Source organism: Sminthopsis crassicaudata, chromosome 4 (genome assembly GCF_048593235.1).
Source record: "Sminthopsis crassicaudata isolate SCR6 chromosome 4, ASM4859323v1, whole genome shotgun sequence".
NCBI lineage: Eukaryota > Metazoa > Chordata > Mammalia > Dasyuromorphia > Dasyuridae > Sminthopsis > Sminthopsis crassicaudata.
The window spans coordinates 244,200,773-244,226,031 of record NC_133620.1 but is presented as its reverse complement, the minus strand read 5'-3'; the positions used below and the strand labels follow the sequence as shown (position 1 = coordinate 244,226,031).

General features: G+C 32.8%; 1 protein-coding gene across 5 annotated transcripts in view; it reads left to right on the top strand.

Moving 5' to 3' along the window:
• Positions 1–25,259, top strand: part of SMAP1 (small ArfGAP 1) — a 187,139-nt gene that overhangs the window by 85,167 nt on the left and 76,713 nt on the right. For all 5 annotated transcript variants that reach the window (XM_074310560.1, XM_074310563.1, XM_074310562.1 and 2 more), the window contains exons 3-4: positions 9,693–9,778; positions 15,286–15,361. In XM_074310560.1, coding sequence (XP_074166661.1) covers positions 9,693–9,778; positions 15,286–15,361 — 162 coding nt within the window. The remainder of the gene's footprint in view (positions 1–9,692; positions 9,779–15,285; positions 15,362–25,259) is intronic.

Sequence of the window (25,259 nt, the reverse complement as noted above, 5' to 3'; positions counted from 1 at the left end):
AAAAAGGGGGGAAAAAGTGAACATTGCATCTATTGGTTCTCCTCCATAGTTCTCTTTCTGTATGAGGATGGCATTTTCCATCCCAAGTCTTGGAATTACCTTGGATCATTGAAGCACTGAGAAGAACCAAATCTTTCATAGTTGATTATTGCATAATTTTGCTGTTACTGTATGTTTAGTTTATTCCTAGCTGTTTGTTTCACTCAGCATCACTTCATATAAATCTTTCCAAGCCTTTCTAAAATCATTTTATTTATCAGCAATATTCTGTTATTTTCATATACTATCAACTTACTCACTGTTCCCCAATTGATGGATATCTATTCATTTTCCAATTCTTTGGCACCACAAAAAGAGCAACTACAAACATTTTTGTACATGTGAGTCCTTTTCCCTCCTTTATGATTTCTTTGGAATACAGACCCATTAGTGACACTGCTGATTCAAAGGCAATGCACAATTTTATAAGCCCTTTAGGCATAGTTCCAAAGTGCTCTTCAGAATGATTTGGATCAGTTCATAACTCCACCAACAATGCATTGTTAGTGTCCCAGTTTTCCCATATTCCTACCATTATTTATCATAATATTTTCCTATCATGTTAGGCAGTCTGAGAGGTATAAGGTAGGTACCTCAGAGTTGTTTTAATTCGCATTTCTCTAATCAGTAGTGATTTAGAGCATTTTTTCATATGACTATAGATTTCTTCATCTGAAAATTGTCCATGTCCTTTGACAAATTCTCAATTGGGAATGATTTGTAGTCTTGTAAATTTGACACAGTGTTAATAATTGACACTGTTCTTTATATGATTTAGGAATGAGGCCTTTATCAGAAACACTGGCTATAAAATTTTTTTCCTAGCTTTCTGCTTCCCTTTTAATCTTGCCTGTTTGGTTTTGTTTATATAAAACCTTTTTTATTTAATGTAATCAAAGTTGTCTATTTTGCATTTCATAATATTCTCTACTTCTTTATTTATAAATTCCTCCTTCTCCAAAGATCCCTTGCTCTTCTAATTTGCTGATAGTGTCACTCTTTACACCTAATCATGTACCTATTTTGATCTTATTTTGGTATATGGTGAGATGTAGGTCTATGCCAAGTTTCTGAGATAGTTATTTTTTAGTTTTCCCAGTTTTTTTAGTGAAATAGTGACTTCTTATCTCAGAACCTGGAATTTTGGATTTTATCATATGCTAGATTACTATAGTCATTGATTATTGTGTCATATGTATCCAATCTATTTCACTGATCTACAGTTTATTTCTTAGCTTTTACCATATGTTTTTGATGACTACAACTTTATAATACAGATTTAGGTCTGGTACTGCTAGACCAGCATCCTTTGTAGTTTTTTTTTTTTTTTAATTAATTTTTAAAAAATTAATTATCTTATTCTTGAGTTTTACTTAATTATTTATTAAAAAAAGAAATTGAATAAGGCATCAAAGAACTCCCTCAGGAAAAAAAATCTCCAGAGCCAAATAGATTTACAAGTGAATTCTGCCAAACATTTAAAGAACAATTAGTTCTAATACTGTGTAAATTATTTGGAAAAATAGATAAAGGAGTCCTGCCAAATTCCTTCTATGACACAAATATGGTACTAATATCTAAACCAAGAAGAGCCAAAACAGAGTAAGAAAATTATATACCAATCTCCCTAAATTTTAGATAAAATATTAGCAAAGAAATCACAGCAACTTATCAGCAGGATAATATAGTGTCGCCATATAATATAGTAACCAGGAATGCAGGACTGGTTCATTCGTTTATCATATGATTTCTGTTAGTTTTGTTATGGATATGGTCAGTGTTGCCAGTAGTTTTCCTGAGGTCAATTACAAAACTAACAAAAATCATATGATAATTGCAACAAATGGAGAAAAAGTTTTTGACAAAATACAGCACACATTAGAAACATCAGAAAGCATAGGAATAAGTGGAGTTTTCCTTTAAATGATAAGCTGCATCTATCTAAAACCATCAGCAAGCATTATTTGTAATGGGGAAAAGCTATAAGCATTCCCAGTAAGATCAGGGATGAAATAAGGATGCCCATTATCACCACTGTTATTCAGTATTTTACTAAAAATGTTGGCTTTAGCACTAAGAAAAGAAAAAGAAATTGAAGGAATTAGAATAGGCAATGAGGAGATAAAACTATCATTCTTTGCAGATAACCTATAAAGAATCCTAGAAAATTATCCATAAACCTATTTGAAACAATTAACAGCTTTAGCAAAGTTGCAAAATATAAAATAAACCTGCCCAAATCATCAGCATTTCTATATGTCACTAACAAAGCCCAGCAACATGAGATAGAAAGAGAATCCATTTAAAATAACTGTAGACAAAATAAAATATTTAAGTGTCTACCTGCTAATGCAAATCCAAGAATTATATGAATACAAAGCACTTTTCACGCAAAGTCAGATCTAAACAATTGGGAAAATATCAATGGTTCATGGGTAGATGAGCTCATAAAATAAAAAGGGTAATTCTACCTGAATTAGTCTATTTGTTCAGTGCCATATTAATCAAATTCTCAAAACATTATTTTATAGTTAGGGAAAAATTAACAAAATTCATGTGGAAGAACAAAAGCTCAAGAGTACTTTGCTTAGATATTACAAGGAAATATTTCATGGGGAGAGATGGTTTTGGAATTGAGCTTTGAAACTAGGGATTCTAAGAGGCAAAAATGAGGAGAGTGCATTCCAGACATGAGGAACAGCTCTTGCAAAGCCATGGAGATGGAAGAAACAGTATTATCTGTGAAGAATGGCAAGATGTCTGCTGCTAGTTTAGCTTGAGCAAATAGTACATGAAGACAAGTACTACATAATAAGGCCACAAAAGCAAGTTGAAGCTAGCTCATGAAATACTTTGAGGAATTTATCTTTGATCCTACAAATAATAGATAGCCACTGAAGTTTATTGAGCAAAAGAATGATCTGGTTAAACCTGTGCTTAAGAATATCATTTTGGCATTTTTAAAGTGATCTTTGATTCCTCTATATATCACTTTATGCATTCATTTAGTTGCCAAGTTTTGTTAGTTTAGATGTGAACAGCTTCTTTTATACCCTCCTTTTCATTCTTACTGTAACTACCCCAGTTTAGGTATTCTTCTTTATTAAAGTATTTTAATAGTCCCATAACTATTCCTACTCTCATTTTTCTTCCTTCCAATCTATTCTTTTCACTTTTCTTTAAATACACTTTTCCCATTGTATTACTCTAATTGTTCTACTCCTCTCAGAAACCTTCAAAGGTCCTTTAGTGTGTTGTTTTGAAAACCTATAATTTATCTTTTCCATTTTATCTCATTATTATTCTCTACTGTATATCTATATTTCACCTAAAGTGGACTTGATTTCTTATAGATTATTTTCATGGATAGGAAATTTTTTTTTTTTAATTTATTTATAATATTATCCCTTGTATTCATTTTTCCAAATTATCCCCCCCCTCCCTCTACTCCCTCCCCTCGATGACAGGTAATTCCATACATTTTACATGTGTTACAATATAACCTAGATACAATATATGTGTGTAAATACCATTTTCTTGTTGCACATTAAGTATTAGATTCCGAAGGTATAAGTAACCTGGGTAGATAAACAGTAGTGCTAACAATTTACATTCACTTCCCAGTGTTCCTTCTCTGGGTGTAGTTATTTCTGTCGATCATTGATCAACTGGAAGTGAGTTGGATCTTCTTTATGTTGAAGATATCCACTTCCATCAGAATACCTCTTCATACAGCATTGAAGTGTACAGCTATCTTCTGGTTCTGCTCATTTCACTCAGCATCAGTTGATGCAAGTCTCTCCAAGCCTCTCTGTATTCCTCCTGCTGGTCATTTCTTACAGAGCAATAATATTCCATAACCTTCATATACCATAATTTACCCAACCATTCTCCAATTGATGGACACATGGATAGGGAATTCTTGTGTGGTGGGTGTGTGTGGGTGTGTGTGTGGGTGTGTGTGGGTGTGTGTGTGTGTCTGTCTGTCTGTCTTCCCAGTGCCTACTACAATATTTTGCATATAAAAGGTGCTTTATTTATGACTATTGCATAAGTTAATGAAGATACTTGTAGTGCAGAAGAAATAGCAGAACATTTGTTTGATTTTAATACAGTGGAATTTCTCCTTTGTTTTATGCTATATTCCAGGCATGAAGAAGTTAAAGTTGATAATTAAATGACATTGACTTCTGATATAATTAATCAAGTGACAGTGACTTATGGAAATGAATTCTTAGTATCTTGAAATTCCAAGGTTTGGATTATTCTTTAGCATATATTTTTGGTTAAAACATAGAAGCCAAATTTATTCTCAGAGGTATAGGTATGCTCTTTCTGTAGGAGGAATAGGAATAAGCAATATTTTTAATATTTTTCTCCACTTAAAAATTGAGAAGATTATTCCATGTGGATTAGTTCTCAGAAATTAAACTAGTATCTCCTATAGTCAGTTCTTTACTCATAACTCAAATCCCTTACTGCTAGAAAAAAGAGGCTTGCAGTTGAAGATAAATGTGGGGAAAAGCTTACTTTTTGTTCCAAAGTAAATGCATGCTATTTATCAGCCCTATTTGTCTATAACCAATCTGCTTTTTCCTCAGCTTACTGGGGAAATTGTATCTTTAATTTCCAGGAGCATGCAACTTTTTTGGTCTCCTAACAACAAACCTCTAACAATTATCTCCTCTTTTGGGGAACAGAAGTTCTAAGAGAAAAATAAATCTAACATTTTACTGATTATACAACAGAAAATACTTTTATGGGCTCCTACCCTGCATGTAAAATTTTAGAATACTTAATATTTGCAATATTTAAAGATTTTCAGTATGTTATAAAAAGCAGACTAAGTCAGAAGACCTGGATTTTATCCCTTGCTTTTCTGTTATAATTCTTCTAGGACATGGGCCTGAGTCTTAATATCTGAGTGACCCCAGACAAATCATTAAATCTTTCTTAGTCTTAGTTAAGACTTTACAGATTCTACCCATTTGTAAAATAGAGTTGATGACAGTGTCTGCCTCATAAAGTGAATATGACGATTATGTAAGATGATATGGATAAGGTAATTATTATGAGTTAATATAGAGAAGTTATTAGTCCTCACTTTCCTCATTTGTAAAATAAAAGATAGAATGGTATGCTGAGTAATTTCTTAGTTCTTTTCTAGTTAAAGAATTGAGCCTGTTGTCTTATAGATCTCATAATGAAATAATCTTCATCCTTTTGGCAGGATGTTGTATACATTGTATAAAATTGCTACTCTGTCAGTTTTTAGGGGACAGGAAGTATTCTTTATTACAGAGAAGGTATAGTCTGGCAGAGATGAAGAAAAAATATAGGAATCATAGGATCATAGATCTAGAACTACAGAGGCTATTAATTCAACCCTATTCTCCAATTTAAAGATGAGAGAGAAGTTAAATATCTTGACTGATGATACATAGTTATTAAATGTCATAGGATTTGAATCTAGGTCTCCAGACTGCTGAGACAGTCATCCAATTTTCTTTCGATGTACTACCCTGGAACTAGTTGGTTTCTAAGATCCTTCTAGCTCTTAAGAAAATTATTCTACCTCCTGATAATCTCTTATCCCTACCCCCAAATGAAGCAGCCAAGATTTGTCATTTGTGTTTTAAAGAAAGTAGTTTATAGAAGTGAGGGCTTTGCTTTAGATTGGACAATTTGGAATAGTGATGGGACAGAGTGGTGGTAATAAAAAGACTAAATGAAGAAATCTTTCTTATTAAATCTTAGTTATTTTAATTGCATTATAGAAAGGTAGAATGTCACAGAATGCCTAAGAAATTGGAAAAATAACAGTTCAATTTTTCTGTTATTGATGAATTATATGATCAAGTCATATAACTTAATATTTTCTTCTTCCACAAAATAGAGATTTAATTAATCACCCTTTTGGCTCATGTTGCCATAGTTGTATTACTATGAACCAAGTGTTTTTTCATATCAAGACTTAGTAATTTTGATTTGTCATACCCATGTTGTAATACATGTGGCAGTGCGAATTAGTCAACTAACTTTTCTGGATTAAGCTCAGGAGCCAAACAATAACCCTTCTTCAATCCTAAATTGACATCCTAATGCTACTTTTTGCAGTCATATTAATCATAATGTTCTCAGTATTTACCATAAAAATATATCGAGCAGTATTATTTTTATTTTCTGTTTTGATGGCCAAATATGAGGTTATTTTCAGCATAGTAAATGGATGTAAATCTTAGAGTTGGTTATGTTTAGTATATTTTATCTTCTGTCATGAGTGTTCTACCTACCAAATATAATAATTTGTATCGTGTTTTATAATTTACAAAGTACTTTCTCATGGATTCTTATTTAGCTACTGTTTGATGATTAGTCTAGAAACATTAAGTTACATTAAGGGAGTTAAATTCTGTATTAGACTTTTTTCCCCTTAAGAAATGATTCTTCATGTATTTAGTGAAGGCTATTTTCATTTGTCTTATGTCAGCGAATAGTACGTGCAAAATATGATCTTGTCTTAACCAACTTGCTAATACAATGAAATGTCATTAAAATTTTTTTCTCATTCCGCTTCATACAACAAATAGAATTATAGATCTACAGCTGAAAACTTTAGAGTATTGATTTAGCTAAAAAAAATTTTTTTGTTACTTTTGTTTTATAAATATATTTCTGGATATATTTCTTTGATTCCTATTGCTCTATAAATATCTTTTGTATCAAATATTTTTAAAACAATGATTTTAAAAAGCTGGTTTATATATATTTGCAAAGCTAAAATACTGTACATCAACTAAAGCCCACTTCTTAGTCAATTCAACAAGCATTTTACTCATTGCTAACTACATGTAAAGCATTATGCTTAAAGCAAAAACAATAATCCTGCTCCCAAAGAGCTCACATTCTTTTGACAGAGGCAATTATGTGCAACATTGATATATGGACACACACATACACACACTGTTCTCTCTTCCATATCATGGAGATTAAAGGCATGGAGCCCCTTCAATCTGAAAAATCTGCATTTTTTTGAGGGGAGGCACTCTTTGTACTAGAAAAAGAAGTTTTCCAGCTTCATGGATTTCCCTTTTTTCCCCCTTGATAACATATAACTATATAATGTATGTATTTTATATAGACATACACTCACATAATGCATTTCTGAGTTTATGAACTTTTTCTGTCTTGTCTGCTGGCTTTCATGTGTTTTCTTGTAGCTTCTGCCTAATTCCAAAAAAATTTCTTATTTAATTTCTTTTTGTTATTACTATTATTATAGCTTTTTATTGACAAAACATATGCCCAAGTAATTTTTCAACATTGACCCTTGTAAAAACTTCTGTTCCAACTTTTCCCCTCCTTCCCTCCACCCCCTCCCCTAGATGGCAGGCAGTCCCATATATGTTAAATATGTTAAAGTATATGTTAAATACAGTATATGTATACATATTTATACAGTTGTCTTGTTGCACCCAAAAAAAAAAAAATCTGACTTAGAAAGATGGTAAAAATAACCTGGGAAGAAAAACAAAAATGCAAGCAAACAATAACAGAGAGTGTAAATGCTATGTTGTGGTCCACACTCATTTCCCAATGTTCTTTCTCTGGGTATAGTTGGTTCTGTTCATCACTGAACAATTGGAACTGATTTGATTCCATTGCTGAAGACAGCCATTTCCATCAAAATTGATACTCATGTATTGTTGTTGAAGTGTATAATGATTTCCTGCTTCTGCTCATTTCACTTAGCATCATTTCATGTAAGTCTCTCCAAGCCTCTTTGTATTCATCCTGCTGGTCATTTCTTACAGAACAATAATATTCCATAACACTCATATACCACAATTTACTCAGACATTCTCCAATTGATGGGCATCCATTCAATTTCCAGTTTATAGCCACTATGAAAAGAGCTGCCACAAACATTTTTACACATGTAGGTCTCATTCCCTTCTTTAATATCTCTTTGGGATATAAGCCCAGTAATAACATTTCTGGATCAAAGGGTATGCACAGTTTGATAACTTTTTGAGTATAGTTCTACACTGCTCTCCAGAATGGTTGGATCCATTCACAACTCCACCAACAGTGCTTCAGTGTCCCAGTTTTCCCACGTCCCCTCCAACATTCATCATCTTTTCCTGTCATCTTACCCAATTTGAGAAGGGTGTAGTGGTATCTCAGAATTGTCTTAATTTGCATTTCTCTGATCAATAATGATTTGGAACACCTTTTCATATGACTAGAAATAGTTTCGATTTCTTCATCTGAAAATTGTCTGTTCATATCCTTTGACTGTATATCAATTAGAGAATGACCCTATTTAATTTCTTAAACTGACCTGAGATTTGTTGGAACTGTGATGGGGAAAATTGCAATAGGGAAGGAATAACCACACACACACACACATACACACATACACATACACACTTTCTCTCCTCCCTCTCTCTCCCTCTCTCTCTCTTCCCCCGCTTCTCTTCCCCTCTCCCCTGTTCCATATATGGAACAGATGGAAGAAAGTAAAAGTACAGGAAGACCAGAAGGCAGGAAGGTAATAGTACTCTGTGTAGGGCTTTATAAGCTACAGAATATTTTATACTGGATGTCATAGGGAAAGATGAGGCAACACAAGAGATGTTGAAGCATTACAAATGGTTGGACTTCCATGTTGGTTGTTAACTTGAGTCACTGGGAGTAGGTTTTCTTAAACTTTTTCCACTTGTCAGACCCCTTTTCACCTGAGAAATTTTTACATGACTCCATGTATATAGGTATAAAAAATAGGTATACAAATCAAACATTTACTGATAAGTCATTATGCTATGATTTCCTTACATTCACTTATAAAACCTCATATAGGGTTGAGAACCATAGTTTAAAAAGCTGGAACTGGATGGTAGAACTCTTGCCAGCAGTAATGAAGTTGGGGAGAAAAGGAGGATTTGGAGACCCTAAGTAATAAATTCACTTACAGAGACACTAATCATTCAGTTCAAGTAATCTAATAGACAGTTGCTGATGTAAGATTGTAGTTTAGAAGACAAATCTTAGAATCATCTTCATAGAGATGTTACTTGAATCCTTTGGAATTTTAAAATTATTCATGTCTTTGTGTTTAAACTTGATTCATTAAATTTTATTGATTCATTAAATATTAAACTTGGGGGAGGGGGTTCTGACCTCTCTTCCTTCCCCCTTGCCTTTGTATATCTTTAGATAATTCGGGACAAGATATGAAGATAACTGCTTAGTTTGTATTGAATACAAATGTTGCAAGATCTAGCAAATATTTTAAAACTAGTGAAAAAGGTTTTACTGATTTATATTTTTCTTTGAGTCTTATGAATTTCTTATAAATGTGTAGAAATATATCTCAGTGAACATGTTAAATTACCATGGCCCAAAACTCAAATACTTTTAGTTTACAACATATATGGATATGATGATATTTTCTACATGAAAACATTTGTAAACAAAATATAGTTATGAGATGGGTATATATATTTAACTTTTTAAGCTAAAAGTTATTTCTATTTAGAAATATACCATATGTAATAAATAAATTTGATAGTTTTAATTTAAAATTACTTTTTTATGAAACACAAATGTCTCTGACCAATTTTTTTTTTTTTTAAATTTTTAAATTTCAGTGCATGCAAGATATGGGAAATACAAAGGCAAGAATGCTGTATGAAGCTAACCTTCCAGAGAACTTTCGACGGCCCCAAACAGACCAGTATCCTTTTGGCTTATTAAATGATTAAAACATTTGTTAATGTGCTTATCTTATCTAAGGTTTATCTGATAGTTTTTAGAAAGATGGAGATTTTATCATAGTGTTGTTTTTCAAAGAATGAAACTAACATTAGTTTTTAGGAGGGTCTCAGGAACTATTTTTAATATTCTTATAGCATTAATAATATGCAACACCAGTTTAGATATCCACTATTAACTGTAAAGATTTGATGACAGCAGGTTTTTTTTTTTTTATCATTTTAAAAATGACATCTGCTTTAAGAAATTATTATATTTGTACAAACATACGTCACTGTAGTACAACAAAAGACAAATGACGTTGATTTTTATTTATGAATATACGGCAATTTGCATTACTCTTTTTGCTATTGATATTCCTCCTTAAGGAATTCTCTTAGGCTCATATTGTAGGTGTTGTTCTTAACTCCTCACTATCTTTCATCCCTCTGTTGTCAAGACCTATAGATTTTACTTTTATGAGATCTCTCAAATATATCCTCTTCTCTCCTTTGACACTGCTACCACTTTGGTGCAGAATCCCCATATCTAGATTATTGTAATAGCCTGCTGGTGAGTTGCCCTGCCTCAAGTCCCTCCCTACTTCAATCCAATCTCCTTTTAGCTAACAGTGATTTTTCTAAAGTGCATATTTTATCATGTCACTTTCTGACTCAGTCAACTCCTATGACTTCTTGTCACTTTCAGGATCAAAAACAAAATCTTTTGTTTGATGTTCAAAGCTTTTCATGACCCTGCCCCTTCCTACCTTTCTATTTTTTTTATATCTTGATCTTTTTTTTTTCTTCTTCCTCCTTTTCATTAAAGCTTTTTATTCTTCAAAATATATGCGTGAACAATTCTTAAACATTAGCCCTTGCAAAACCTTGTGTTCCAATTTCTCCCCCTTTCCTCCATGCCCGCCCCTAGATGGCAAGTGGCTAATACATGTTAAACATTGTAGAAATATGTTAAATCCAATATATGCATACACATTTATACAATTATCTTATACCTTACTCTTGCCACATGCTCTTGATATAGTAATATTGGTCTACTAACTGCACCTTGAATAACACTTTTCATCTTTTGGCTTTGGGCATTTTCTCTTTAATGTCCTTTAAGTCTGGAATGCTTTCTATAACTTTACCTCCTGGCTTCCTTTAAATCCTGCTTAATATCCTGTCACCTAATGGATGCTTTTCTCAGCTCTTCTTTATTCTAATGTTTTTTCTCTGTTAATTATTTCTTATTTATCCTGAATATATTTTGTTTGTGAATATTTGTTTGTTATCTCTTTTAGATTTTGAACTTCTTGAGAGCGGGAATTATTTTTTGCCTCTTTTTGTATCACCAACACTGAGCACAGTGCTTACTACCTAATGGACACTTAATAAATATTATTATTGATTGACTTACCAATTTATTCTTCATTTCCTCCCTAAAAACCTTTTTAGACTACTATGAAGAATAAATTTAAAACTCATTTTTGTAAAGTAGATTCATTTTATCTACCTATCTGTGCAATTGTATACACATATGTGAGTTTATGTCTCCGTGTGTTTATGTGCATGTGTATTAGGAAATAAATAGTATTATTTCTTTGGTTACTTGAATATAATGCTGAGATATCAAACTCAAAGCCTAGGCCACTGCAAAAAAAAAAAAAAAGTGAGGTCCAAAGCAGGTTTAAAAAAATTGGAAAATGTTCAACAAAATAAATGCACAATACAACATAAGTAATGTTATTTTATAGTTTTCCAAGTCAAGTGGGAACTGTTTGTAGTTGAGTTTGATTCAACTGTAAAATGTTTGTTTCTCATTCACTTAGTGTTCTCCATTGCAGTTCTTATTTTAAAATCATGTCATATCCCTTCAGATATTTGGTTGTCATTTTATAAACCTTGTTTATTTTCCAATTAATTTCAATTCAGTTAACCATATTTATGAAGTATCAGCTCTGTACAGAATAGTATTAGGCTAGGTGTTTTCTTCTTTCTAAATGATAAAACTCTTCAAAATCACTTTAAGGTGATATTCCTAGCTTTATAAGGAGAGTACTAAGCACAGTATTATTTTAAAAAATGTTTTCAGTTGTTCTACAAAACAAAGATTCTTTTTATTTACAAAATGTACTTAGTGGTTGTTATTTGCAACAACTGAAAAAAAATTCTTTTTATATAAACTTAACTGTGGCCAGTTAGATAGTATAAAAGATGATTGCTGCTGTTTTGACCTTGGGACTGTTTTAAAATTGTATGACTTTAACTTAAACAGTGCTTTTCTTCTCTGAGTTTCTCCCCTCCACTTTGCATATTTAATGTGCTTCTATAAAAGTTTTTGGAATTTGCTTGGTTGACATAGCAATATTATTTCTCTTAGTGATTACTTCACTCGTACATAAAAAACCAAGAGATGAAGTTTATATTTCAGTAGGAAGGCATCAGTAATTTCTCAGATTTCTTAGTCTTCCTATTCACAAAAGTGTGGTATTCATCGTGTTTAAATGCTTCCCATATACCTAGAGGCAACTAGAGGCAAACTGACTTAAACTGTTGTACTTTAACTAGCATAATATGGGACATCCCTGTAAACTTAACAAGATTTGTCACTTTTTAAAAGCTTTATAATGTTCAAAAGTCATGCAAAAGCTACTGTGAAAGTGTAATTTCTCATGTGGGATGTGGTTAATTATAGGCTGCATGTACTAGTGCATGACAAATGATAAAGCTTTACATTAAGCTTTTCATTATTAGGATTTTTGGTCTTATCTATAAACTTTAATTACTTCATTTTTATGAGATCTATTGTGCAGCAGAGCTAATCAGCAGTTCTTCTCCTTTGAGGTTATTTGAGCTTTGCAAAGTTGTTCTACTGTTAGTAGTATGTGCCTAGAAAATGGAATATTATGTTCTGTGGGAGTAGATGGTAATTTGTCTTCAAAAGTGCGAAGTATCTGTAGTGCAAGCAGAAATGTTTGTGTGTGTGTGTGTGTGTGTGTCTGTGTAAATGTAATAAATGTGTTGTTAAAAATAAATTTGAACTCTGGGTTTTATAGGTCTTTTTAGGAGAGGAAGAAAGGGAGGGGAAAAAAAGGGTTGCTCTACTGAGTGCCTTTTACTTTCATTGTGAAAAGGGTTTTTTTTTTTTTTTTTTTTAAACTTCAAGTTATATAACCAGAACATTTAAATATTTGTGGAAAAGCTAGTCTTTATTGTTATTTCCTGATGAGTTATAGTGTCACTTTTCTAATTTCTTTGTTGTGTTGATTTATGTTGAGATTTGATATTTGTATAATGAGCAATAAAGATAAAATATTTCCTGAATTTTTTCTCCCCCTCAAATTAGTTATCACTCATTAAGTAGACATTTAATGATATGGAAGATACTGTGTAAGGAAAATCGTACAGATATGTTTTTAGAACTATAAACAGTAGGAGGAAATATACAGAAATTGCAGAACTTGAAATAGAATGAATATAAACAGTTCAAATAAGGTTTTAAATATTTTTCTGTATGCACATGTAGATGTGTATACATGCATGTTTGTTCTTTTTTCTTTGTTATTTTGGATTTTATGAATAAGACATACTTATTTTTTAAAATAATAGTGAAATCAACCAGGGATTTTCTAGAGTTAACAAATATTTTTTAAAGAGAAACAATGGATTTTACTTTAAAATTTTAATACATAGTATAAATCAGATAATACTTCAATATTTAAATTTGTCATTAATTTCTATTTTCAGAAGATAAAATATTGGTCTTTATTCTTTCCTCAAATCTTAAAAGATTTGTAAAATGTGCTTTGAATTTTTAGTTCTTTAAAAAAGTGAAGTATTTCTTATTTCAGAGCTTTGTATTTTTAATACTGGATATAATGTTCTTTTGGGAAGTAAGTGAAAGCAACCATAGGCATAATACTGAGTAAACTTATGGTTTTATATTGTGAAGAAAAAGAAATCTTAATTCCCTATTACAAACTTTGCTTCATAAAATACTGGATTTGAAAGACTACCCATCTATATACTTCTTAACTACTACAGCTTTTTTTTATAACAGTAGTGAATTGGCAAATATTATTTAACAACCCTGAGCTAACAAAAGCCTAAGAATCATATGGAATCCCTCATATGATGGCAATTTTCAGAGGAAATTAATAGTTACAAGATAATTTTAAATGTATCTCTACCATATAATAATTGCCTAAACTGTGGGAAAAAAATGTTCATTAGTTGTCTGAGTAAATGGTTTTTAAGGTATTCTTGAGTCTGTGTACCTCAGAAGGCTTTCACCAGTCATATTTACTGGATTAATAGGTATAACATTACTTTCTAATTTTTGCTTTTTTTTTTTTTACTATAATTGTCAAATAGTGTTAAACATTTTATATATGAGCTTGGAACTATGCTAAATGCTTCCTCAGTAGATTATTGTTTTCTTTCTCATATAAGGGAATGTTTTGTTTTGTTTCTTTTTCTGAGGCAGTTGGGGTTAAGTGACTTGCCCAGGGTCACACAGCTAGGAAGTGTTAAGTATCTGAGATCCGATTTGAACTCAGATCTTCCTGATTTCAGGGCTGGTGTTCTATCCACTGTACCACTTAGCTGCCTCTATAAGGGAATGCTTGTTTCAGATTTTGTCAGTCTGTCCATTGCATGCTTTGATGAAAATTGGCACCCAAGGAGATCCGGGAAGAGAAGTTTTAGGACAGATATATCAGACTATGGTAATAAAGAAAAAAATAGAGAATCCACTTATAAGGGTAGTTCATCTCAGAAGTCTTTAGTTTAGTCAAGATTTAATTTAGGAAACGATACTGGGTATATAATGACAAAGATGAAATTATCCTTGCTTGCAAAGGCAACATGTGGTCGTACAATTATATATAAAATAAATATAAGGTGATTGTATGCGAGAGACATTAATGACTGGGGCAAATCACTTAAGGCTCAGTATATTCTATTTAAATTAAATTGGACCATAATAACAAACAAGTGAAAGAAAGCAACACTGACATAATTCTACTTGCTTTATTTTCTCATTTTCCAACCTAGCAAGCAAAGTGATTATCTATGACTATGCTAATTCACAGAGATACCCTGTTTGACACATTGAGTGACATTACATTGAGAACCAAAGTAAAAAACTAAATATGCTCTATAATAGGCTTTCTAGTGTTGTTTTTTCTTGTTCTGTGTTATAAGCTAAGCTATTTTCTTATGGGTATTAGGTTCAGAGAGTTTTGTAGCTTAGGAAAATCTTTCAAAAGGAAATAAAAATTCTTGCAAGAGCAAAAATAGGATGCTAAGGGGAGAACAGTGAATTCTGAGTATAGGAATAGTATGAAAAAGCTTCAGAGGTCTGGGAGAGGGAAATTCTTATTAAGGATGATTGTGTAGACTTTGCTAACATGGGTCAAGAGCAAAAAAAATAAAGAAATAGATATTGCTACATAACTTATTTTTTCCTTAAGTTACTTGTTTTCAGAGCTGTGGAATTTTTCATCAGGGATAAATATGAAAAAAAGAAATACTACGATAAAAATGCAGTGACTATTACCAATGTAAGTATATTTCATCCATTTTTTCTGTACTAAATGCTTAGTTGCTATGCTTTTATTAAGAGAGAGAGAGAGAGAGAGAAGAAAGAAATTTTATGGTTATGGATTTTTAATAAATTTGGACTTGGTGCCTGTTTTTGCTTCTTATATAATGTGATTTAGCAAATGAGCAATAGATTGGGAATAGAGAATATCCATATCATTGATTTTTCTTAATTTTGAAAAATCCCTTGGTATGGATATGCTTTCCTTTAATGACGAACAAAATATGTTTGTATTTAATAAGTTATCATTTCTGAAAAATTTAGCACTCGATGACCAGCCCCTTGGTGAGAAGCTATTCAAGACTTTTTTTGGGCTGATCTTCAGATATGACAACAGTCATTGTCTCAACACAGACAATAGAATAGAGCTTGAGTGGTATGTTGAAAGAATATGTTTAATAGTTAATTAAAATAGAATTTAGTGTAGTAGTATACATATTTGTAAAAAAAAAAAAAGTAAAAAGATCAAGCTGATTACAAAAGTCTGTGTTTTTTTCTTTTCAAAAGAGCAAAAAATAAATAAATAATGCTATAACATGGATCATATAGGAGCTAGCCATTAATTCTGTTGTGTGATAGATAAGGTGGATGCATGAGCTTTATGACTTGGGTAGTTGGCCAGAGGTTCTGTAGATAAATTTGATAAATAATTTTAACTTTAGAAATTTAGGCTAAGATTATAATATCCTTGTATGTTAAAATAATCTATATTGCTTTTTTTCTGAACCAGATAAGTAATTTTCTTGGTATAGGGAAATTCCCAATGAGGTAGCTCTCCATAAATGTGTTCTGACCTTTCTTGGCATCTTAGAAACTGAAAGAATTTCTTGGGGGCATTGAAAGGTTAATAATAATGATAGCAGTAATTAGCATTTGCATAGTGTTTTTGATTTATAAATATTATCTTATTTTATTTGGGAGGTAGATGCTATTGTTGTTCCCATTTTAAAGATAACTGAAACATACTGGGATAAGTGCATTGCTCAGGATCATACAGAATTATTAAAGATCTGAGGCTGAATTTGACTCCAGGGCACCTGGATGGGCTTGGAATCAGTAAAAATCCTTTTCTAAATTCAAATCCAGTTTTAAACACTTACTATGTCACCCTGGGCAGTTACTTAAGCCTATTTAACTCAGTTTCCTCATCTGTAAAATGAGCTAGAAAAGGACATTTCAAACTATTCCTTTATCTTAGCCAAGAAAACTCTAAAAGGAGTCATGGAGTGTTGGAAACAGCTGTAAACAACTAAATTACTTCCTGACTCCAAGCTTAGCTCTGTATCCACTGTGCCACCAAAGGTGCTCCTATTCACATGTCTGGTACATGTAAGAGAGGTAAGACTTATATCTTGTATCTCCCCTTATGGTGGCTAGCTTTCTACCCACTCTGTAGCACAGCTTTATAATAATTTGTTAGAACTGAGCTTAGGGACTGGATCTGTGATTTCATTGGTGAAATCACTCCTAAGTGAGAAAACTTCTCTACCAGTGTAGGTTAACACATTTTCAAAGAGTTCTTTAGAGAATTACAAGTGCCTGCCCATAGTCCTGTATCAGACATAGAAAAGGCATTCAGGTCTTTCTGGTTTCAAGGCCAGCTTTTTATCCATTGTTCCTTCCTTCCCTTTTTGGTAATTTGCCATAAACAAAATTATTATTGATTAAACAAAAGTTCAGATGCTAGTTCTTTCACTATTAGTTACAATAACCATTTTTATGAATTGTGGAAAATATTTTTCTGGTGAAGTGTGTGTGTGTGTGTGTGTGTTTGCTTGCTTGATTCAGAATAGCTAGCTTGAAATTTTTTGTTTTCTTTGGTGGATATAGTAATTGAAGCTGTGGAAGAGTAGAAGATGAATCAGTTTTATGCCTTAGGACTACTCAATGTGAATTAGAAAGAGTCAGTGGGATTACCTTGGTTGAAATAGCTCAAAGTCAAAGATTTTTCTCTTTGCCAAAGAATAAACTGAGTATGGCTTTAATCTTTTAATAGTTAAAGATGTTATAGTGATTAAAAATACTGCATTCACCTTTGGCTTTGTTCTATTTCTGATGAATTTTTCTTCCTTCCAGTTAATTACAGTTTAAAGTTAATTGCCCTTTAGTTTAAAATTATTTGAGAGTTTAATGATTTAAGCCCTCCAGTAATATACACTTGATGAAACAATTGGTATTGAGAAATTTAGAGAAAACATTTCTGTCCCAATTTTGTAAGCAAGTTGAATTTTCTTTTTCAATTGCTTGGAAAAACAACAGTTGCTAAAAAGGGAAAACAAATATTAAAACTAGAGAAACCCTTTGGAATCTAATTTGGCTATGAAACAGACTCATTCTTATAAAACAATTCAGCCATCATTAGTATGCTCTTGAGAATGTCCCAGTAACTATTGTAGAACAGTTATCTAGGAGTGAGTCATTCTTTTGGTCTTTTCACTGGACCTGACTGTTGTGGAGGCAGGAGGGAAAAAAGCTTCAAAAGATTTTGGCAAGGTAGCTTACACTAAATTTTAGTCTAAAGGATAAGAGATTGAAATATTGTATGTAACATTAAGGTTGTTTTATTTTATGAAGATTAACTAAACCATCTTTTGCTAGTCATTTGGTATATTCCTTGGACAGTTTTACCGATTTTGTTATATAGCAGTGATATGAGAAGTACTGCTTCTTCTGAAGTGCTAAGGTGAGTATACAGAAGTAGTGATAGAGAATCTTATGATAAGTATGATGAACTTGTAACTCATAACTAGAGAAGAATTTTAAAGAAGAAAAAGAGTAAAAGACATCATCAAGGAATTGTATGAGTAAAGGAGAAGTTAGATCTAGTGCTTTCCCCCTCCACTGGTGACCTTCCTTTCGAGGAACTTATGGCAGATAAAGGGCTGAATTTAGAGTGAGTAAGAGTAAGTCAGTAAATGGGTACTTATTGTATGATGCTGGGCAAGTTTCAATTTCTTCTGTAGTACAGGAATATAAATGCATAAAGCTTATTGAATTGGACAGTTAGGTGGTGGGTGGCTTGATGAATAAAGGGCTAGACTTGGAGTCAGGAAGACTCTGGGAGAAAGTGTAAAGCTATCCTCAGACATTTAGTAGCTGTGTGAGCCTAACCAAGTCCCTTAATCCTGATCACTTCAATTCCTTAGTTCTAAAATGAGCTGGAGAAGAAAGAGGGCAAATCAGTTAGGTAATTTTTTCCAGAAAACCCAAGTGGTCTTGTGAAGTATGGATATGACTGAAAAACAACTGAATTGAACAAGCTCACAGGGTTGTTGAGGAATAACATGGCATGATTAATGTAATTATTAAATAAAATCAAAACTACTATGTAAATGTGAGCAGCTATTTTATGTGACTTGGGTGCTTCTGGAGAACTGTCACTTTGCCATTGCCATCTTGGTACAGCTTGATATAACATAGAATCTCCTCGCATTGCTTTTGAGAACCCAGCATTACCCTCATGACTATGTCTGTCTATCCATCCATGCCACAGACAAGTAGTAGAAACAGTATTGGATTTGAAGTAAGAAGAAGCTAGATTCATCTCTAATTTATTATTTGTGACACCTCAGATCAAACTGTCTTTGAATCTCATTTTCCTCATTTATAAAATGAAGGGTTTTGACAAGATGTTTCTAAGGTCTGTCTTGGCCCTAAATCTTAAGTTTTAGTTTGGTTGGTTCTCTGCCTCTTAATAAAATGTGAAAGGTATATGTTTTAGAATAATTATTTTAGAGTATATTCCAGATAATTGGAGTTTCTGTAAGTTAGAATGTCTGCCCTTTTCATTTATATTTTACATCATTGCCAGGCTTAATCATCTGCAATTTTCTTTTCTATTGAATTCTTTAAACCCTAGTGCTGCTTTGCCCATACCTTCCTTTACTTTCAATCACACCCCACCCTGAAAAGGCAATGAAAGGCAGCCCTTCTGGGCTCTCACAGCAGTGTTTCTCATAGCAGTGTTTTGCAAATTCTGAATGCATTTATTGTGTGTTGTAATTGTCAATGTTCCAGTTATAAGCTCCCTGATATACTAACAACATCCTTTTATACATACTTTGCATATGTAGTAGAATTGTAGTATTGAATTTTAAGAGATCATTTACAGTGATGGAAGGACTAGTGGTTTTGGAGTCAGGAGACTTTGAATCTGCTTATAGCACTTAGTGACCCATGACAATTCATTTAGCTGGCCTGAAGCTCAGTCTCTTCATCTATAAAATGATTAACTATACAACTACATTAAGCACATATTTAATGAGCTATATGCCAGGCAATGTACTAGATTTTCTAGATACAACTTTATAGATTTGCTGTAAGGAAAGCACTTTTTAGACTTAAATCTTTCTTTCTCTTTCTTTCTTTCTTTCTTTCTTTCTCTTCTCTTCTCTTCTCTTCTCTTCTCTTCTCTTCTCTTCTCTTCTCTTCTCTTCTCTTCTCTTCTCTTCTCTTCTCTTCTCTTCTCTTCTCTTCTCTTCTCTTCTCTTCTCTTCTCTTCTTCTCTTCTTTCTTTTCTTCTCTTCTCTTCTCTTCTCTTTTCTTTTCTTCTCTTCTCTTCTCTTCTCTTCTCTTCTCTTCTCTTCTCTTCTCTTTTCTTTTCTTTTCTTTTCTTTTCTTTTCTTTTCTTTTCTTTTCTTTTCTTTTCTTTTCTTTTCTTTTCTTTTCTTTTCTTTTCTTTTCTTTTCTTTTCTTTTCTTTTCTTTTCTTTTCTTTTCTTTTCTTTTCTTTTCTTTTCTTTTCTTTTCTTTTCTTTTCTTTTCTTTCTGCTTTTTAAAAATTGAGATAGTTGGAGTTAAATGACTTGCCCAGGGTCACACAGCTAGAAGTGTAAGTGTCTGCGGTCCAATTTGAACTCAGGTCCTTCTGATTTCAGCGTTGGTACTCTATCCACTACGCCATCTAGCTGCCCCTAGACTTGCTGAATAGCTGTTCTTTTTGTTGAATTATTTTATTAAGTAATAGGTTTCCATTACAACTTTATTGTTCTTAGGCATCTTGGCATAATATAGGTGAAATGTATAACTTTAAGGCCTAGTCAGTAAAGACTATCACAGACTAAGCTGGGTGGGTGGGGGGAACCAATAGGTCAAATAACAAGAGCATTCAGCTGAAAAAGCTGAGGCATTGATGTAGATTAGGATAGAAAGCCAGTCTTGAAGCCAGAAGGCATGGGTGGAAGACTTGTCTTTGACTCAGTACTGGTTTTGAGCACCCTGGATAAAAGTCATTAGATTATAAGGTGCAGAAAAAGTGGTGGTCTACATTGGTAGAGGTCTGAGATTTACTTATCTCTCTACCTGCAAAATTGCCAGCCTTTGTTTCTATACTAGCAAAATAAATAACAGGAGAAAAACCCCAAATATCTCAAAAGTTTAATCTTAACAGCGCTGTACCCCTCTCCTTACAATCACCAATTTTCCACAGGTTGACAAGCAAAATGGTGTAGGAATTTAGTTACTATTCCTGAAGCTTTGGTTGATACACTGCTGTGTTGTGGCTTTAGATAGATTTTATTACTCTGGGGCAGAGTTCTGTTTTTTGAGTATTTAACTAACAGAACTATTTTGGTTGTTTAGATTCAAGTGATGAAAAAAAGTGTTAATAATGCAGAATAAACTAAAAAGTGTATTTCTCTGCAATATTTTTCCCTTACAGAGCTAGTTGTTGAGCATTTGCCAATGCATCTCTGCCTAGGGGTCAGACTGCCAGATTAAATTCCCAATGGATTATTTATTATCTTTATTCTTGATCCTGCTTTTCATCTGCCTTAACTCTCTGCCACAGTATACTCAAAAGGGTTTCCTAGTTATCTGTAAAACTGCTCTTCCTTGCCACATTCTGTGGAGGATCCCAGGCTTTACTCCTATTAGGGTTTTTTCTTCAAACCTTTTCTAGCCTCAGGACAATGCAGGCAGAATGCTTTTCCTCACAGTTTCTAACTCATTTTAATAGTCTTTTGCTTATGTTGTTTTGTTATATTCTTAGTATCTGGAAGATTGCTACTCCTTATTCATTCAGGGTTTTTTTCCTCTTTATAAATGTCCATTTTTATTATTGTTTGGAGGTTACTTTCTTCACAAAAGCTTATGAAGTTTATATATTTCTTAAAACTTGGCAATATAGAAGTAGGTGTTATGCTCTAAGAAGAATATATTTTAAATTACTGTGAATAACTGGAAATTCAGCTGTCAGATAAAATGCTCTCTGTAATTTTTGGAAGTACTTGCATTTAGAGTAGTATGATGGGAAACCTGTAACAGACTAATTTTAGTTTCAGTGTGGAAAAGGGTTCAAAAATTTAATATAGTTCATGGGTGCATGCATTGCTTTAAGTAGTTTATGAAACCATTTCATTTAGCAATGCTGATAAACCCTTGTTTCATTTTCTAAACACTTCAAGGAATTTTGATTATATGAATGTTTTAAAATGAAATAAGACACATTTCTTGTAGAATTGTCTTCATTATTTGTTATGGGTACAATTTTGATTATGTGGTAGACTAGAACAGATGAAGTATTTCTTTCTTGAGTTTAATAATTTTTTCATTAGTCTTTAAAGTTTTCCCTGGGTCTATTTTATTCAAAAGATTATTTTAAAAAGTCTTCTAGTTTCCCCAAAATATTAGAGAATGAAATTAGAAAATAAAACACAATATTTAATTAATTACAGTAATTAACACTTAAGTACATTAGCCTTGGTCTCTTCCCTTCCCTGTGATATCTGTTTTTTCCATAGTCATGCTTGGAACCATGTCTCCCTGTTTTTCTTGAGAGTCATTGTCATAAAATACAGTCTGTATTTGGAAGCAAAAGAGACCTGTGTTAAAATTCTAGACCATCACCCTATTGTTTTGTTTTGTTTTTTTAGAGAGTTTACTTTTATTTTTTTTTTTAATTTAAATTTTATTTTATAATTATAACTTTTTTTTTGTGGACAGTACATATGCATGGGTAATTTTTTACAACATTATACCTTGCACTTACTTCTGTTCAGATTTTTTCCCTTCCTCCCCCAACCCCCTCCCCCAGATGGCAGGCAGTCTTATACATGTTAAATATATTACAATATATTCTAGATACAATATATGTGTGTAGAACCGAATTTCTTGTTGCACAGGAAGAATTGGATTCAGAAGGTAAAAATAACAGTTTACACTCATTTCCCAGTGTTCCTTTTCTGGATGTAGCTGGTTCTGTCCATCATTAACCAATTGGAATTGGATTAGCTCTTCTCTATGTTGAAGAAATCCACTTCCATCAGCATACATCCTCATACAGTATCATTGTTGAAGTGTATAATGATCTTCTGGTTCTGCTTGTTTCACTTAGCATCAGTTGATGTAAGTCTCTCCAAGCCTCTCTATATTCCTCTTGTTGGTCATTTCTTACAGAACAATAATATTCCATAACCTTCATATACCATAATTTACCCAACCATTCTCCAATTGATGGACATCCATTCATCTTCCAGCTTCTAGCCACTATGAAAAGGGCTGCCACAAACATTTTGGCACATACAGATCCCTTTCCCTTCTTTAGTATTTCCTTGGGATATAAGCCCAGTAGTAGTATGGCTGGGTCAAAGGGTATGCACATTTTGATAACTTTTTGGGCATAATTCCAGATTGCTCTCCAGAATGGTTGGATTCTTTCACAACTCCACCAACACTGCATCAGTGTCCCAGTTTTCCCACAGCCCCTCCAACATTCATTGTTATTTGTTCCTGTCATCTTAGCCAATCTGACAGGTGTGTAATGATATCTCAGAGTTGTCTTAATTTGCATTTCTCTGATCAGTAGTGATTTGGAACACTTTCATATGAGTGGAAATAGTTTTAATTTCATCATCTGAAAATTGTCTGTTCATATCCTTTGACCATTTATCAATTGGAGAATGGCTTGATTTCTTATAGATTAAAGTCAATTCTCTGTATATTTTGGAGATGAGGCCTTTATCAGAACCTTTAACTGTAAAAATGTTTTCCCAATTTGTTACTTCCCTTCTAATCTTGTTTGCATTAGTTTTGTTTGTGCAGAAACTTTTTAATTTGATGTAATCAAAATTTTCTGTTTTGTGATCAATAATGGTCTCTAGTTCTCCCTTGGACACAAACTCCTTCCTCCTCCACAAGTCTGAGAGGTAAACCATCCCATGTTCCTCCAATTTATTTATGATTTCGTTCTTTATGCCTAAATCTTGGATCCATTTTGATCTAATCTTAGTATGTGGTGTTAAATGTGGGTCCATGCCTAGTTTCTGCCATACTAATTTCCAGTTTTCTCAGCAGTTTTTGTCAAATAATGAATTCTTATCCCCAAATTTGGGATCTTTGGGTTTGTCAAACACTAGATTGCTATTTTTATTCACTATCTTGCCCTGTGAACCTAACCTATGCCACTGATCAACTAGTCTATTTCTTAGCCAATACCAAATGGTTTTGGTGACTGTTGCTTTATAATATAGCTTTAAATCAGGTACACTTAGACCACCTTCCTCTGACTTTTTTTTCATTAGTTCCCTTGCAATTCTCGACCTTTTATTCTTCCATATGAATTTTGTTGTTATTTTTTCTAGGTCATTAAAATAGTTTCTTGGGAGTCTGATTGGTATAGCACTAAATAAATAGATTAGTTTGGGGAGTATTGTCATCTTTATTATATTCGCTCGGCCTATCCAAGAACATTGAATGTCTTTCCAATTATTTAAATCTGACTTTATTTTTGTGGCAAGTGTTTTGTAATTTTGCTCATATAATTCCTGACTCTCCTTTGGTAGATATATTCCCAAATATTTGATACTATCGACTGTTATTTTGAATGGAATTTCTCTTTGTATCTCTTGCTGTTGGATTGTGTTAGTAATGTATAAAAATGCTGAGGATTTATGTGGATTTATTTTGTATCCTGCAACTTTGCTAAAATTCTGAATTATTTCTAAACCATCACCCTATTGTTAAAAAAAGATGAACAGAGGGGAAGTATCTTGCTAAGCTATTTCTACTCAATCATTGTGTGAGTCAAGGAATTGGCCAAACAACAAAGTTACTGACAAAGGAACCTAGTTCAAAACAGCTAGGGTCAATAACAGGGCACAAGCCTTTTGACATATGGAATGGAGGAATGAAGAGGATTGTAAATGCAACCAAATATAATGAACTTGGATTATAAATCCGAACAATTGTAACTTTAACTAAATCTGACCAATTGTATATCTTAATAATCTGAACCTTGAAGGAGGGAAGGATAAGGAACCAAACTTGCAATATAAAGTGTAAAGCTTACTTCTGCTTCTGCATTTGGGATGTTTTTTTGCCCACAAGCACATTCACTTTTCATGAGAATCTCTGAATAAAAGATTCTTCTCTCACTTGGTTGTACCACAACTCCCTTTTATTGTCCTGCCTCAGTTTCCCTAAATTGTTCTGCCTAGGTTTCCCCAATTGTTCTCTCTCAGTTCTTTGGATTATTCTGCCTCAATCCCCCTGGTTGCAACCCCCCTTCCTAACCATTAGGACTGAGATAATTAGGGCCAAAGTTTAGCCACTCTGACATTCCAAAAGAGTCATAAAACTTCAGATGTCCTATCTCAGATACCTAATTGGGTATCCTCTATCTCTAAGTTCAGACTTCCTGGCTCCTAACTCCAAAGTTATCAAGAATTTATGGTCCTCACCCCCACCCTGTCAGAACCACCCCTTTACCTTGGTCTATCCTGGTCGTTTACAGCCAAGTATATATTTCATGGAAAACTCACATTGACTGCTTAATGTTTTGAGACATCAGTCCTGGGACCAAATGGATCCTTTGATCCCAGAAAATTTCTCCCTCTCAGAAATCCAAATAAAATATTAAAA